Below are 18,255 nucleotides of genomic sequence, written 5' to 3' on the forward strand. Positions count from 1 at the left end.
TTGTTCCAGCATACCATCATTCCCTTCCCTGCTTACTGGTTCACCACCATCCCCTTTTCTGTGGAGTCTGGAGGAAAGGTTTTGTGATGGTTGGATGCTTGCCCACTAGAAAATCTAATGAAAACTTGTCTTTCATCTTGGATTTATCCCATTGAAAATCCAGATTCAAAGTCTATATTGCTTGCAGTGATGTCAGTTTATTAGCTAAATTTCTGCAGAAATTCTCCTAATGATTTGGTCTAGTAAATGTGTTATTTAGTCCTACCCTTCCGAAGTCCTGATACTTTAATGGCCCAGTACACTGAAGCATCTTGTCCCTGTCTATTCTAGGCAGCCAAGGTGACTCATTACTGCTTTTTCTATTTCTCGTGCCTTTGTTTTTATGATTTCCCTGTGTCATATTTTTGGGCTAAGTGGGTTGTTGTCAGTATACCCAGTTTTGGTTGCTGGATGTTTCACAGTTGTGTGCCAGTCAGCCTATTAAAGATTTAAGGGCACACGTATGTGCATTTCTAGCAGCTGCTTGCTCTCACTGCTGATTTTAGTGGTTTCTTGCAACATCCTGTAAAGTGACATGTCTCTATGGCCATCTGTGCTGCTGCAGGGAAATTTGTTTGAGCCTCCTTGGCTCTCCTGCCTCGTATTGTCCTGTCAAGTAATCTCCTGTTATTGTTCCAGAGAGTTTTCAACGTTCTGTACCCAATGCCTGCCGACCAGAGAAGACATGTCAGCATAAACTCTGCTCGCTGGCTGCCTGAGCCAGGCCTGGGATTGGCATATGGCACCAACAAAGGGGACCTGGTGATTTGCCGACCAGAGTAAGTGCTTGCTTTACGTGGAGACACTACATGGAGATGTGACTGCTTTCACCATTCTGTTCTCAGCGTAGTGGGGATAACATGGCTTTTCTTGTGCTTGAGGGACCCAAGAGAGATCTTTTGGACTGCCACAGTGTTTGCCTGAGTCTCTTACAATCAGTATTTGTTTTGCTGATGGTAAACTTCGGAGAGTTTTTGAAGTGCATCTCATTAGCTCACGTTATTTCCCTCTTCTTTCTAGGATTTCTGGATCTTTTATTTCTTATATGATTAGTGCTGTTTCTTTCAGCCTTTCTGGATTTATAGACTTCTAAAGGTTTACAGTGTCAGGAAATTTGAGTTAGTAATACGCTTGCTTTCCTCAGCTTTCAAGGACCTCTTGAAGGCCACCAACCAGGTTGAAAGTTGCTGACCTAGAATTATCAAATACTTTTTACAGTAGTCAAGTGAGAGATTCTATAAACTGCAAAGATTTTTGTCATGATTATGAGCAAGCCAGTGAATTATTTTGATGTCCTCACAGCCCAGTGGTGTGACATGTACATTTCAGTTCTCTTTAATTTGTATAGAGCTGTGAAAGGTGTAACTGCTGCTTTGTAAGCTTACAATTCAACACAAGCTAATTTAGTTATGGTCTGACATAGATGATGACTGTGATACATACTGCTTTCAGTGTTCTTGGGGAGCATCTTCATCATACTTTGTTGAAACCCTTCTCTCCATTGTGTTGTCCAAGTGTTCTGTAGGAACCACATTTCTTTTATGCTGCAGGGACACTTCAGTTATTTCCTGGTACTAAACTACCTTGGTATTCTTTTGGGTTGTGCTTCACTTGTTGAAGCTCCTTGGAACTTAAAAGCTGGCAGCTAGAAACTTTCAGCACTGCTGGTAGTCATACTACATGCATGTGGTACTTGAGGAGAGTCATATTATCAATTTAGAATCACTAGCTTAAGTCAGAATAAATATATACAATTGTAACAGTGGCTAATTCAGCACAGCCTTCTGTGGTCTGTGGTTGAAATTCAGATTGGACCAGTTTTGGTAATACAGAATGGCAGTGCTTTTCAAACAGCCCTCTTGATCTTCTGAGCTTAATCTTTCATCAAGGCCTTATTTAAACATGAAGTTCTACAAGATACTGTTACTGAATAAGCTATAATCACTCTCTTTCAGGATAAGTGGCTTTCTTTAAGAACAGTTGCTGTATTTTCTAAGCAGAAGAATTATTCAAGAATAACGGCTCTTTTCTTGAACTTGAGAATTATTCGAAGTTATTTTCAGTATAGAAAAATGGTTAAGATTTAGTCTGCTGATTATGGTTCATGAGATGAACTTGGATGAGAACCCAGGGGAACAAAGTCTCCCTGAGGGTGGATTCTTTGATTGAATGCTGCAGAGTCAAGCTTGATCTGGCTGTCATGGCTACACACACCCCACATTACATTTCCACTCAGGTGCTTGCAGTACTCCAAAGCTGAGTGGCATGTCTCTTCTTGGCACCTCACTAATTAAAGAGTCAATATGAACACTTTCATGGTATGTTATGGAAATACAGTCAGCCTTTCTGCAACATCCATGTAAAACCTTCTTAGCTCACCATCTTAATTATGCACAATTCCAACAAAAATAGGTGTTTTGTATGTGAACATGAAACAAGGTGGCTGTATAGGTGGGAGATTTATTAGGGGGGGTTGACAAAAATGCTTCAGCAGGTTACCTGCTGGTGAATTGGAGTGATTGATGTTTCTGGTGATAATTGTGAATATCACATGGACCGGTGGGTTCTTTCTGGAGCAGGACACCTGATGTGTTCTGTTCTCAACTGCACCATTTTATAGACCAACAACAGTCAAGAATGACTTGTAAACCTCAGCATGAAGGTGGAGATACTCACTGAGCTGTATAATTTGTATTGAGGCACTAACATCAGAACACAAAGGTGAGTGAGGCTCTATCAGAGTAGAAGTGGCTTGCAGCTGTGGCATATGTTCCAGATCTATTTGACAGATCCTTAGAGAAAGGAAAAATCGTGACATATGGTTACCATCTCAGTAGTTCTTAGCTTAATAAACTTGGTTTGAGATTGATATGTGTATTGACTTTAACATGAGAAGTGAGGGAGAAAAATGAAAAATATTTGTGTGACTTGCATACACAGTAATACAGTGGAAGAGAAATACTAAATTTCTCAATTTAGTAATTGATAGAGCAATTGATAAAATTAAAAAAGAGCAATTGATAGAGTACTACTATATGGAGGATAGTCTAGCAAACCGCAGAAAAACACTGTACAGCTGAAACTTGTCCCCCCTAAACTGTTGTAATTTGGCAAAGAAAACTGGTTCAGTAGCAAACAACAGAGATTATTATAATTTCCTGGGTCTTAATTCCCATATACAATGGAGGCATTTGAAACCAAGTACTACAGGAATCATATAAACAGATTGAAATAGCAGCTGTTCCTCAAATAGAGGATTCAAATGAGTAGACTAGATGTACAAGCTGACCAAAAAAAAGAAAGAAAAAAAAAGCGTAACTTGAAGCTCCATACACTCGGGATGCTATGCAAGCAGTCTTCCCAGCATTCAAAAGAAACACTAGTTAAAAATGGAAATGGCAAGGTCATACTATGTTTGCAGTCCATAATTGTAATCTCAGTACACAGCTTTATAAGGTATATTTTGAAAGTAAATAAAATAAAAACCATGGAAAGTGGGATCGAATGCACTGTGATTTGGCTGGAGTACAGTAGGTTGTGTATACCTGTCCTTAAGAATTTTATGGTTTTATTTCTAATTAAAGGGTCAGCCAAGGATTTGCTCTAAGTCTAATATATCTGTGGTTTAATAAGGCAGTTCCTGTATTGGAACTACAATAAATTTGGTTAATTTCTAAAGAATTAGAACAAGATCAGGTAAAGAGAGGGTGAAGTCCTAGCTAAAGGAAAGAGTACAACCTTATTGACTTCTCGACTCTGCCATAAAAGAGGTCATTTAACTTCTTTAAAAAAACAGTTCTGGAACTGGTTGATTAATACTATTTACACTAATGGCTGGTAAGGTGCACTGAATAAATTTGCTGAGGATGTGACATCAGCTTTGTCATTGCAGAGAAAAATCAAAGTATTGCAAAGGAATCAGATTTCTGTGAAAGTGACTGGAGCTATAGAAATGAGAACTTAACGGTACAAAGTGCACTTAGTGACTAATTACACTGAGTTCGGTAGATAAAATGACGGAGGAGGAGAAAGACCTGAGGTTTTGGTTGATTGTAGGTGATTAAGCCATCAATACATGAGGCTGTAAGAAAAAAATTAGTTGTAGGATGAGGTACAAGATGCTTTACAGCAGAGATGGCAAAATATTAATATGGGTGTAGAAGAAGCTGGATATATAAGCTAGAATAGTTTAAGATTTGACTTTTAACTGGCACAGTAGCTTAGAGCGCTTGATAGTGGGATCAGTGGAACATTTTGTATAAGGAAATGTGCAGTGTGGAGTCTTTATCAGGGCTAAAAATGAAGGATAAGGAGGGGATTTTATAGCCTTCCAGTAAATATCTGACATGTGAGAAGTATTTAAAAGTATATCACAGAATGGTTAAGGTTGAAAGGGACCATTGGAAGTCATCTAGTCCAACCTCTGGTCAAGCTGCATCCCTTAGAGCACATAATTTAAGATAGTGACCAGATGGCTTTTTAATATCTCCAGGGATGGAGACAGTGAAATCTCACTGAGCAACCTGTCCCAGTGTGCTGTCACCTGGACAGTAAAGAAGTCCTTCCTCTTGTTTTGATGGAACTTTGTGTTCTGGTTTCTGCCCATTGCTTCTTGGCCTGTTGGTCAGCATTGTCAAGAGCCTGGCTCTTGACTCCCTCTCTTCAGTCCCTTAGTCATCAGTGCAGCCCTCCACTGTATCTGCTCCAGGAGCTCCATGTCTTTCTTGTTCTGAGAAGTCCAGGACTGGACACAGTGCTCCTGATTTGGCTTGATTCAGCCTCACCAGGGTAGAGGGGCAGGGCCATCTCCCTTGACCTGTCAAAGAGCTGTTAAAGCTCACACCCTAGGATTCCATTTGCCTTCTTGGCCACAAGGGCACTGCTGCCTCTTGGACAGTTCATCCACCAAGATCCCCATGTGCTTCTCCACAGAGCTGCATTCCAGCAGGTTCCCAGGCTGATGACCTGCACATGCCCTTTTTTGAATTTCAGTCAGTTCTTATCTGCCCTGTCTTCTCTTGTTCCTGTCGAGATCCTTCTGAATGGCAGCCCAGCACTAGGGGATATTGGTCATCCCAGCTTTGTGTCACCACTGAACTTGCTGAGGAGGCATCTGCCCATTCATCAGAGTCATTGATGAATAAATTAAACAGTACTGTGCTCAGTATTAACCCTTAGGGGACACCACTAGTTAAAGGCTTCCAACTGGACTCTGTGCTACTGATCAGAACCCTCTGAGACCTGTCATTGAGCCACTTCAATCCACTACTCAATCCTCACATCCATCCTGCAGATCCCATTTGCCTATCATGGGAGACAGTGTTACAAGGCTCGCTGAAATCAAGGTAGACAACATCCACTGCTCTTTGCTCATCTTTCTAACCAGCATTCCCATTTTAGAAGGCAATCAGGTTGGCTAAGCGTGATTTCCCTTTGTCCCATGAATCCGTGCCTGACTATTCTGACACCTGTATTTCATATATATGAAAATATTTCAGCTGTCATCCAGGTGAGCTGCCTCAGTACTGGGATAATGGGGCTAGCAGTTTGGAACTAGATACATAAATTATATATATAGATGTGTTTTGTTAGAGAGCAAAGAGGCACAAATTGACTATGACTAGGTTGTGACTGAAAATTAGAGGAAGGTGGCAACCAGGTGATTTCTGCAATAGCCTGTACATTGTTTGGGTGGATGCAAAAGACTCAGCTGTTTGGAAATGCAGCTCAGCTTGCAGAGACAAGTGTATGACTTGAATACTCGTGACTGAGGGTGAAACTGAACTGCTGAGCCATGAGGCAGGTTCTGGTATTTTAAACCCAAGGTTCCTATTTTAACAGGTGTTGACAAGTTGGCTCTCAGCTTTTGTGCTCTAGGGAGGTGAGAGCAGGTCTGTATGACCTGGTAAAAACTTTGCGTGCTTTGCCCTCTGAATCTGTCTTTGTGGAGTGGTTTGTGTGAAAGAACCCAGGGGATTGGATTCCTGTGCGACAGGAGCCCAGCTTTTAGAAATAACTTCCTCTGCAAGTGACCAACAGGAGAAACTATTTACTTTTCACAAGTCTGATCTTGGAGCTGGAGCAAGAGGACTCAGGTCTGTGGTTCACAGGCAGATCCTGTTGATAAGAGAGTGCTGGCTCAGATGTGGCTTGGAAACAGGTTGCAGTCTATGAGGTTGTGACAGCCTTTTTCTTTTCCAAGGGTCTTGTAATTCACTCTCGTCAAGGTTGCAAACTGGTAGACTTGCATACATTTTAGATCATGAGTCTGCTGTCTGCTTGCACATGGCTTCACATTAACACGTGGTAATCTGTGCTTTTTGTATTTAAGATGAATTCATGTTCAGTGCAAAAGTGTGGTATTGAAAGGCTCTGAGGCTGCCATGTTTTCGAGGGTGGGCACCACAGAGCTAAGTCTAGACACTAAATTGGTAACAGTGATATTCAGTGGAAGAGCCATGTCAGATATAAACAGGAATCCATTTAGGCATACCACATGAGGTAGTGTGCTCCATTTAGGAAGAGAACTACTATGCGTTACTCAGCTGTGGCCTGGAGGTCTGTCACGGGAAGTGATACAGAGCAGTGTGATTTAAATGATCTTGGGGTTTGCATCATGGAATGAAATCCTCAGTGTGTGTCTTATATGGTGGAAGCACCTGTACTGAATTAAAAAGGAATTTGATTCTTAATGCTTATAACCTTTCCTATCCTGTCACATCCCAACGAGAGCTTTCCCCTTCAGAAACATCCTTGGTGGGGCATCTCAAACATGAACTGTCTTGCAAAACATAAACAAGTGAGGCCAAAAGTGGTGAGGAGCAGACTGCCCTTTGCTGTCTTTGCTTCTGGAGGACCACCTTGGGAGAAAGACAGGGGATGCAAATATCAATTGTTTGTTGTTTCAGCTTGAGTGTCCTCTCGCCTGTGCTCAGAAGCAGCTTCTGTAGGGGCTCAGTGCTCACATGCTTTTGCAAATACTGTTCCAGAAACCTCACTGTTCTGAGAAAGCTTCAGGTTGTAGAAGCACCTTATCTAAGGCTAGCTTTTTAATGCAGGCATCCAGAAGAGAAGGAAGGATTTCTTCAGCAGTCAGATCCTCTGGTAATGGAATTCATATACCCCTGAAGATGCATCTGGTTCAGAGGCAGCATTCCTTAGATTTCTCTCATTGAGAAGTAGGTGTGGAGAGTCTCAAACTGATTCAGTGCTATTCATTTTGCATATTTTAATTCATTGGGGTGAGATCTGCCTCTAACATGAAATTATTCCAGGAAAATTATCTTTATGATAAATTCCTATGCTTTGCAAGAGATCACTGCATTTATCTGTCTGTGCCAATCTTTTTCTTTTTTTTTTCTGTGAGAATGGCATATCCTCACATCTACTGATGGGGACAATGTGTCTACATCTAGTTATCAGCGTTGGTAAAGAGATGGTAATCTATGCAGCTGCCTGGCACATCATGTCTTGCCTCTGGCTGGCTCCATTCCTCAGACTCTGCAGCCTCCAGCTATGATGCCCCCAGCAGCATAAGCTACATCCTTTGCCTCTTAAGAATAGCTTCTGGAGGATGGAGTAAACAAGGAGACAGAAGGAGGAGCTGTCTTCCTTCATGTGTAACCAAGGGATGTTAGCAACCCTGCATGGGGAATGTTCTCACAACTGTTAACTGGGCTAGCTGGAGATACTGTTTATGTCTGAGTCCTCCCTGCAAATGGCCTTTTGAAAGGCAGCATCTGCACGGCGTCTTTAACAAGGAAATGAATGCGTGTGTTGGACTTCTGCTGCCTGTTAAACATATGATACATTGAATTGTCTAAATGAGGATAAAAGATGCTTTTGATTGATAAAAGGACTGAAAAGGAGGAAAGATGGCCAATTTCGCAGTGTAGATGCATCCTGCAAGCATACATTTGGATTTTGTTATTCATGAATTTAAGAAAAAAACTAAATGAATTGTTTCCAAATTCTGCAGGGAAGCCTAGGTAGCCTCAGTGCCAAGACGCTCTGTCATTGCAGTTGCACAAGTAGAGAGCCGATGTGGAGGCTTGAAACAGTATTTCAATTTTGCTACCATTTTTTATTCTTTTTCCTTTTTCCTATGTGAATGGGATATCCAGGATGACTGATGGCATTAAGTGAAAGTTGCCCTCATAAAATTCCACTTAATATATCTGTGATTCCTAAAGATAAATTTTGAAAGCCGCTTTAAGTCTTCAGTTATTAGCAAGTTTGTTTCCCTCACCGAATTCAAGATACTGACTACTTAGTGACATTTGTTTTTCACCGTGAGAAAGGGAACTTGGTACAGAGCTTTGTGTTAAGAAATTGTAGCCTGGTATTTACCAGTTTGTGTACTGCATCACCGGCCATCTGCAGGTCCTAACTAGTTCTCAGTTTCAGTAGCACTCTTTGTAAGAGCACAGCCATGTGCTGTAAAAACAGTTACCAAATGCTTCACTTACATCTATTCAGATCACACCTGCCACCTTTTCTTCCTGTACTTTTTTCTAATTCTGTCTTCAAAAGAAGTTACATTTCATGCAAGCAATTATTTTACTAACTGCCTACTGCATGTGGCTCACTCATTGTTTCAATATATCTTCTTTTTTCTATTTGTTATATTACTCTCTTTAAGGATAAAAGTTACACTTAGAAGACAATAATAGTTTTAAGTATGGCTTTCTTTTTGAAAAATGCTGCTAAGTTGACTTTTTTGCCCTTTTGTCATTTCCTCTTTTTCTTTGTAACATATTAAACAGGTGCGAATGACTCAAAAAAGTTAACTTTTTAAAAAAAACTTCTAAATGAGTGCAACTAGCTGCTATGTCTGGCATATTTCTTACTCCCTAATTACACAAGTACCCTTGGATATTTTATAATTGGAGACTTCAGAGAAGAAAGTTCAATATCTTGTCCACTTTGAAACATCATTGATTTTTGTTGTTAGCCTCACAAACGAATAGACCTTTTTTCATTCTAATACCATTTTCCTCATGTTTATTTTTAGAATGTCTTTTCCCTCTCTTGCAGCACGAGTTCTCCGGCTGTCTTATAACCTTTCTTTTCTCCACAGATCTATACTAGACCTTCCTTGTTCACTTGTTTACTTCCTTGGCTTTCCAATAAGATTTTCTTTAATTTTCCAATTTTTAATCCATATTATTTATGGAGTTATATTTGGTGTCCCTTATGCATGTTTTTTCCAGGAGGACTCTACTAATGAATCCAGCTAGCAAATAAAACAACCAATTTTTTTTTTTTTTTTTTTTCCCCTATTTAAGTCCTTCTGCAAATGGTCTTAACTTCTTGTCTACAAAATGTGAGTAATTGTAGTAATAATTGCAATTTGGGGCTCTTGATGATTTTTTTTTTCCTTTTTTTCCCTTTTTTTTTGGAGGTGGTTTCCCCTGTATGCAAAACATAATACTTTTTAGTTGGATAATTTCAAAGCTGCTAAAGATTAAAAATAGAAACTTTGCTTGCCCTTTGGATCTCATTGAGATTTGACCAAACCAATATCTTGGTTCTGGAGCTTGGCAGCTTTGTGTGTGCACATTCCAGTGTTCTATTAAAAATAAGCATTTGCTATGCTTGCTAATTTTAAACATTTATTTTTACGTTGCTGTCTCCTGTTCTAGATGCATTTTCCTGGTTTAGTTTGCCGGTGTAATATCTACAAAACAAGCCTACTTCATCAATGTTAGTTTCTGCTAAAACAGTTATGAATGTTCAAATATGACTAAAGAGTGACTTTGGCTCTGAACAGTTGTAGCAGTTTAAGATGTTTTAAGGCCTTAGAAGGTGTAAGCAATTTGCACTCCCCCAAAGACTCCTAACATCCTAAATTGTCTAAGCTGCTGGAAGAGCTGATAGATCATAAACAGCCTAAGATATTCTGAGGGTTCAAAGCTTATTTGGAGTATAGTCTGCCTGTAATCACTTTAAGCAATTAACAAGCCTTTAGGTTTTTAGAGGACTTAAGCAAGTCATCCATCTTTAGAGCTGCCTGTATGGTGATATCAAGCTGAATTGTGTTTGTTTGAAGGCCTTTAAGCTGTGTGTTCTGGAATCTGTTATTTACCTTCCAGAGGTGTCCCTACCTGGTGCTTGGTGTGGTTGGAGCCAGATAGCAAAGGATACCATGGCATACTGGCAAGATTTAGTGAGAAGAAAATCAGTGCAAATTCAGGAAATTCTTATTTGATCTATTTCTGCCTTGTCTATTCCAGGCTATTTGGCCTGGGTGCCCTGCTCTTTTACTCATAAACATGATACAAGTTACAGCTTCCTATGTCATGCTGTATGTAAACACAGTGTGTTTACATTACAGTACTGTAAAAATTTCTGAGAAAATTGCTTTTAAAAACTGTTCTGGTGTTTTGGCAGAAGAATGAAAGCTGTCTGAGAGGGACTTTTCTTGTCCTTATTCTCAACACAGGTTTTTCTGTGCAGCCTTGCATTCCTTAAGGGCAGCACTCTCAACCTCAATATTTGTACTTGAGTCCCAAAATAATCAAATATCCACCTTTTCATACTAAATTGTTTTCTTTCTGCTCTGTCATTATCTTGGTGTTTAATTTCCATTTGTTACTCCTGTTGAATGTGTCGGAAGACTGATTCTTAATTGAAGACTTCTTCCATAGAATATAAGACAAATTCCTCTTAATGCTTTCTGGTGGTGTGTCATCCATTTCAAATTATTTTATGAGTCTGCTTATCTTCTACATGCAATCTGTAGGTAGGTTGCAAATGCTGACTCCTGGAAGTCGCTTAGTTTTTAGCTATAGTGGTCCTGTGGATCAGAAGAAACTATTCTGGTTTGGTTCTTCTTATTGTATTAATCTCTGTTTTCTTTCATTCCCTCTTCTTTCTTTCTGAAGTATCTACCAGTTTAGCTGACTAATGACTCCACTCCTTAGCTGAGATACCAAAATTTTGCTCAGGGAAGATGGCTGTTAGGGGTGTGCCTTCTAAATCTTATCCAATGGCCACATGAACTGGATCCAGCCTTAGGTGTCCACTGGTAGGCAAAACAAACTTTATATGTGCTTAAATTGCTGAGACAGAAGAGCTACTAAATTAGCTACTGGTGCCACCAGCTTTGTAAGGCTGACCTCATAAATGGTGTGAGTTTGAATACAGCATTTTCAAAAATCCCAACATTTAATCTAGCTGGCAGGACTGCACAATCAAATGAACAGGACCAGTCATCTCACAAGGTGTTCCAAGCTGAGTTGGCACCCTCCCCAAGGCAGGCACACAGCTACCGGCTGCACCAAGCTGCTTGCTGTCCTGCCTCTGCAGCACCTTGGACAATTCAGACTGGTGTCAGGGTATGTTTCTGCATAGTTGCTGGTTTTCACACAGGCAAAACTTCCAGGATTTTGGAAAATTAGTGGGTTATATCAATGTGAGGAGTAAAAATGAGGCTGCTCTTAGATGCATCATTTATCTCAATGTGATGAACAGGATGATGTCATGCATCATTTAAATATCTGTGGTTGTCAATCATAAACTGCAGATCTTGTGTTCCCTGAATTCCTGTATTCGATCTCGTGCCCTTCCCCTGGCTAGGGGAGAAACTAATGAAGCTGCCACCTCTTCTTGGTCAAAGGGAGTTACTGCCCTGCAGAATCACTCCAGAAATCCTGTTTGCTGGTTCCATACAGTTTGCACCGCAGCCAGTTTTCACTTGGATTTGTCTCTGCACGTGGTTCATCGCCTGCACAGAAAGCTAAATATTTATGAAGTAGGGCGTTAGAAATTATTGTTTTCCTATCCAGGCAGCTGCTGGGAGTGCCAAACTTCGCCTTGTATTAACAATACCGTTGCCTAGCTAATCATGGGAGCTAGGGATAGGCTTGCTGTGCTGATCATCACCGTGCTGGCAGAAGAGATAATGAGCTGCTGACAAGGATGCATCTGGAATCTAGCCAGCATTGCATTGCAGTGCACGAGATACTGTGTGCTGCTTCTTCCTTCCCAAACCAGGACAATAGATTCCTGTTCCTTAGCATAGTGTCACCTTGCTCTCTTGTAGCTTCAAGAGAAGCTGTATCAACGTTTCCTTGATACAGTTTGAATGGCTTAGGAGTGACAAGTTTACACAAAGGGAAGAAAGCATGTCTTGGGAAATTCAAATCCTTTGTAAATTAATCTGGTTTTGTATGCTTGCATTTAGTGATCTTGAATGGACAGTATATTTGAGAAATCAGCTTTAAGGAGTATTTTCTTTTGTGGAGAAAGCAAACTTGGCAGCATGAAAATCAGGCGCATTGCATGGCATCACTGTGCAGCTTCTTTTCTGTACTGGGCTTGCCACAGTCTTCATTGTGCTAATGAGGTTGTGCTGATATATTTAGATGGGATTGCAGGCAGCAGTGTTGTAATCAAAATTTAATTTGGTACTATAGCAAACAAGTGGGCTGCTGTTGGGCCTTTCCATGTGGCAGGATTTGAAGGAGGAGAGCAGTACATTTGCTCATTGCTGCTGCCTTCTTCAGTTTTCACTTAGATCACCCCCTGATACAAGTGAAAAGGTAGTAAGTGCTATTTATGTCTTCCTGGACACATACACACTACTTGCAAATTATGGTTTGTTTTGTCTTGCTGTTGTGCTCCTGAGCTGTATTGTTATGGTAGAGCTGGGGAATTTTCATCCTAATCCCTCCTCCTCTTCAATTTCCAGTTTTGGATATGCCAGCTGGGAGGGTTACCCAGATGTCTGTCTGTGCTGATCTGTGCTATGTCAATTTACCCTTCAAATACTGGTTAAGCAAATGCAGTAAATTGTATTTCAGCTCTCTTGTCATTTGTTAATAGTGTTGTCATTAATTCCTAGTACTTGGTCCTAGTTTCTTCCTGGAGACATAACTGAGCTGTGTAGGTAATACCTCCATGTAGAGGGAGAGGCTTGCTAAGTTGTTTGCTCTTGGTACTTAACAGACTCCACGCTGAATCCTTATTTGACTTTCAGCAAAGCCTGCAAGTCTGTGCCCTTCATCCTCTCCAAGCTCGTTAATAATGTGAGCTGGACACAAGCGTGAAGGAAAAGTCCATCTTAGAACAGATCCCTGCTGGGAAATCCAGGCTGTGAGCAGTTCTGCATATAACAAAGCTAATGGAAATTTCCAGGGAGGGCTTAGAGCGCTTAGTGACAGCCATAAAAGGGAAGAAAGTAAGAACTTGACTAAGTGGACTTCACTGTCCATGACTGACACAGTGCGGAGAATTGCAATTTTTCACCCTAAAGCCCTGGGCAACAAATGTCCTTTTTACTGCATCCACGTCCAAGTGGCTCCATGCTACACAGAGCTTCTGCCTTATGCCTTGAAAAATATAAAGTGCTTCTAGCATTTCTATGTCTAGAGTTTGATGAAGCAAAAGTTAAATGCTTACATTACCTGAAAAATATTCATTTCTCCAGTGTAAGCTCTGCTTCTTTGGAATGAATCGTCAGGCCTTGATTTGCAAATCTCCTGGGAAACGTACTGTGAAAGGCTGCTCATTTACAAAATTCAAGCAGTATTTTGCAAAGGGAGCTAAAGAACCTTTAGGTTTTCTGAAAAGGGAGATTGCACTATTTTAAATAGGTGTGGCTAAACCAGAGCAGGTCTTAAGCTTAATTGAAAATCTGATTTAAACCAAGGTAATTGTGGTTGTCACACACATCTTGTGTACTGAAGCTGGTTTAAGGTGTGATTATGTGATGAAGTTTCTAATGCAAGTATGGTGTTAAAACTGGCATTTAGCCCACACAATAGCAGTATTTCTTTGATGAGATTTTGATTCATTAAGAAGAGAAATTATGATCTTCATATAAAAGATAGTGCCCAACCAGTGTCCTCTGTTAAGTTCAGGTGTGTGCTCTCCTCACTGTATCTTGATGCGGTCTGAAACATCTCTTCTGTAGGCTCAATCAATCGTCTAAAGGCTGGAAAACCTAATCAGGAGCAATCTTGATGCTGATCTTAGGGCTGTGAAGAGACCAATGTGGATTCGGGCTCGGAGATGCACAGATGCATACAGAAGAGGACAGAGATGGTGCTGAGGGCCTTACGACTTTGGCGGGAGGTAGAGTTGGGAAAGCGCAAGTGTTGTGTACCTGGCCAAAGGAAGAGACTACTGAAAGGTAGTGGTAAAGATGCTTGCTGCTGCAGGGAGTGTCAGCTGTTTTTTCTAAGCCACTTCTTTTGCCCATCAGGGAGACACACTTAGACCAAACTAAAAAGCCAGGTTAAAGTGGTGCTGACTCCCATTGTGGCCAAGTGTAGTGACCTTGGCTTAAGCTTGTTTATCGGTGTTCCCAGAGTCAGCAGCTGGGGCAGTGGCACCATCTGCTACAGGTTCTCCTCCTAGAGAAGGAAGGCAAAGCCCTTGATTCTCTGGTAGTAAAGGAATAGCTAATAGGACCCTGGCAGCGAAACTCAGTTGAGAAATGGCAGTGCTTAAAACCAATATGCAGAGTTATACATTAAATTGAATGCCTGTTGATTTCACCGTGTGCAAACTTACAGCGTGGAGTTAAAGTGGACTTGGCTGTCCAGCAACCCAACTGTACAGTAGTGAGACTCTGCAGAATAGGTAGGAGCATGGTCAGTAGCTTTTCATCTGATGTCCTGTGTGTCAGCTTGGCACCATGATGCTTTTGTAGAAGTGAAATTGATCCACTCAGAGAAGTGTGTGTGTAGGATCTGGACTTTCTGTGTAGTACAGGAACACAGTGTTTGGGGGAAGAGAAGAAATACGATATTGTCAGCTCCCATCCTGGCCTGGGGGATGCTTTGTGGTCTTCTGGTTTCTTATCTCGGGAGCTGTCAAGCTGGCAAAGACAAGTAATGCGCATATTGGCAAGGAATACCAATCATGGACATAGCTGTGGGGGACCATGCCTGTTCTTTGGGAAGCATGAAGATGTGTGGTAGAAGAGGGAGGAGAGCACTGGTCAGCTTAGCTCTGTTGTGTACTAGCTGTAGATACCAAGCACACTAGACTTTTTATGGAAATTTTGACTACGAGGTCAGGAAGTCTCTCTTGCCTAGGGACTGTACTGCTTTGCAGACAACAAAGTGTGACAGCTAAGCCTCAGCCAGTATATTAGGCAGGGGATGGAGCAGCCAGAGGGACTGGCACAGTTTTAGTGACAAGTTACCATCTGTCAGTAAACTCAGAAACCTTTGTAAATCAGCATCTCACTGGCAGCTGCTTTCATGGGGTATAATGCAGCACAGGACCAGCTCAGCACAAAAAATGAAAAAGCAATGTCTGGTTACTTCTTGTAGCCTCTAAAACCTAATTTTGTTCATCTCTCTCGCCCTTGGTCTTAATCTGGGGTGCTGTCACCCTGGAAGCCTAGCCCCAGGCCTCCAGCACCCACTGCTTTCCCATTGCAGCATGTCTGACCTGCAGCATCCTCTAAGCTGGGGCTCTTGCCAATTCTGCTGAGGCATCTCTTTACAGGTTTCGATATGTACATAAAACATCTTGTTTGTGCCTGAGCCATAACCAGCTACCAAATACTTGCCTTGAATCCTTCCTTCAGATTATGGGACTGCCTCTAGTTCTGAGACTGTTTGCAGGGTGATGGAAGTCGAGCTCTTCAGACACAGTTCCCTTCTGTCTACACAGGACTTTATTTGTTGGTTTGGGTTTCCACTCCCTTCCTCACCCCCCCTCCCCTCGCCCCCCACTTGCCTTGCTGTGACCACTGCACAGCATGCTTCCTCTCCACACAGCACCATCAGGTGTGTGCAGTCCAGCAGCCATGTGGTGGTACACAACCATTTAAAAACTCCCAGGCCATCACACAAGCTGTCAGCATGGTGTAGCAAAACACTCCAGGAAGTGCCTTCCATGGTAATGCAGCCTGGAGTGCTTCTGAAGGTAGAACACAGCAGTAGGTGGGAGATCACTGTGCTGCCTTGGGCTGCATAGTGAGTGCCCATCCTGTGACATTTCTGTATGGCACAGAGTAAGCTGAATTTGCTCTCACCCTCTACTTGGTGGGATGTGTACTTGCAGCATTATTGTGGTTTCATTTCTGTGATTTCCTGTTGTCTTCAGCAATGGCTGATAACTTTGTCTGTTCCTGTGAGTAGTAAGCCCTGACTTGGTGTATCTTTTGGGGAATTGCTCTGTGAGAGGTTTCCAGAGCATTGGCTGTTCCATTATACTTAGGAGAATTAGATGTAAAATTCAAGTTGGGACTTTCCAGACACACATGCTGTTGATGCAATACAAGCTCTTCTGTGGAAACTTGTTAAACTGTGTTCTACATCTGTCCTTGCTCCACAGTGGCTGCCAGTGAGAGGGATGTATAAAGATTATGTATAGGTAGAATGAGAATAATTTGCAAAGAAATTAAATGTTGAGTAAGAGCAGTGTCTTACTTACCATTACCTAGTCAGGAATTCTCCACAGGGAGAACTGGCCTTTCCATTCCAATTCTTTGTTTAGTCACTTGGAAATAGGGTAACCGAATTTTATATACACAGTTGTATGTTTTCATTTCCTGAAAATCTCTCTGCTCCTGTTTCTGTGTCTTGGTGCTAACACTGAATTTAAATGAATGGAATATTCCAGAGTAATCTGGTAATACAGCACTCTGTGTTTGCAAGGTGGTTTATGGTGACGAGCCCTTTTAATGAAAATTTGAAGTGAGCTACATCTGCAGTTTCTGTAGGGCAGTAATCAACACTGTTCTTCATGTTGTGGGGGTGTAATGTGTGCTGGCTTAAACAGTGTCCTGTCATGCTAATATTTTTTCCTTCTTTGGCATTTTAAGGGCCTTAAACTCTGGAGTTGAATACCACTGGGACCAGCTGAATGAGAATGTCTTCACTGTGCATTCCAGCAGCAGGAGTACTGAGCGGCCTGGGTGAGTCTCCTGGGTGTTGGGTTAGAGAGCCTGACCCTTTCTGCTGTTTTTGTTAGATCTGACAACATCACTTCTTTGTTCCCTTACCACTGGCAGCTTTAAATATGTAATTTTCTCCCCATTTGACATTGCCTAGTTGGGTCACCTGACCTTCTTCCAGTAAGTGACATTCAGTGCCCAAACGTGCCAGTGATAGTAAAGTACATGTGTCATTCAGGGTCCCAGTAACAGCTGTGGGAGGAACATGTGGGGTTTGATGCATCAAAACCACCATGTAAAGCAAATGGCCTTTGGAGGGTAACTGAAGAGCAGGGGAGTTCACAGAGAGAAGGGCAAGTCTGCGGTGCTGACCTGGTGACTGATTTTCATCTTTTTAATTGCTGGTCATGGGACAGTTGTTTCTCAGTAATAAACTCTAAAAATAAAGCTAAATCTCTTGATGTCCCCCTTGGCTGTTTCAGTCTGTCCAGTGATGCACATGTTGTTCTAAACACAAGGGTGATGTTGCAGTCCATTGCTTCTTTCCATAGTGACAAGTACTTCTCTGTAAGCCAGCTCTTCTCAGCAAGAGGCTGATAGTTGTGTTTCTGAATTGTGAGCTTCAGCATACCAAGGAAGTTGTGAGCTTGCTAAATGTCTGGGCTGTCCTACAGCCTTGGTATGATTGTGGGTGAAAAATAAGCAGTAGAGATTATTTGCTCTATGAATGGATATTGCCACTACTTAAGTTTTTGACAGTACATAGTCAGTCTGGTATAATGGCAGCTTGAATGCAGAAATACTGGTCCAGAATGAACTAGCTCAAACAGAGAGAGCAAAAGAAGTGTAGCAGGTTTCAAAGCCTTATGAAAAAAAGGTTGTGAATGAGGCAGTCCTTCCTTGAATCTCTTTAGCATTCCCAACACTTAGAGGTCAGTTTAGAAAAGAGCGTTACGGCATTGTCAAGATTCAGCTGTAGCATTGTACACTTCAGCTGTTCGAGTCTGAGAAGCTAATGAGCCTTGAGGTGGTTCCTGTTGTTTGCTTTTGAGAACACAGGATTTCTCTTGTCTGACTGGAATGGGCAGAAATGCCTGCTGGAGTGCATTCATGTGCAACGCTGACAATCTAGGAAGTCCAGAGGAGGGAAAGGATACAGGCTACATCCATGGGAGTTGAAACTGCCCTGCTGTGCAGGAGGTTTTGTGTGTGTTTGTGCTTCTGCACTGCACATTGTGTTGCCTTCTCAACACAGTGACTCCAAGACAGCTGTTCTGCAGGCTAAATGATGCTGCAGGGATATCTCTCTGTGCCTGTAAGACACGCTGCTTCTGTGGAAGGGTGAGTGGACTCTT

General features: G+C 41.7%; 1 protein-coding gene across 3 annotated transcripts in view; it reads left to right on the forward strand.

The window, feature by feature from the left end:
- AMBRA1 (autophagy and beclin 1 regulator 1) overlaps positions 1 to 18,255 on the forward strand; it is a 129,793-nt gene that overhangs the window by 99,736 nt on the left and 11,802 nt on the right. For all 3 annotated transcript variants that reach the window (XM_058845095.1, XM_058845102.1, XM_058845110.1), the window contains 2 exons: positions 679 to 818; positions 16,829 to 16,921. In XM_058845095.1, coding sequence (XP_058701078.1) covers positions 679 to 818; positions 16,829 to 16,921 — 233 coding nt within the window. The remainder of the gene's footprint in view (positions 1 to 678; positions 819 to 16,828; positions 16,922 to 18,255) is intronic.

Source organism: Poecile atricapillus, chromosome 1 (genome assembly GCF_030490865.1).
Source record: "Poecile atricapillus isolate bPoeAtr1 chromosome 1, bPoeAtr1.hap1, whole genome shotgun sequence".
In the NCBI taxonomy this organism is placed as follows: Eukaryota; Metazoa; Chordata; class Aves; order Passeriformes; family Paridae; genus Poecile; species Poecile atricapillus.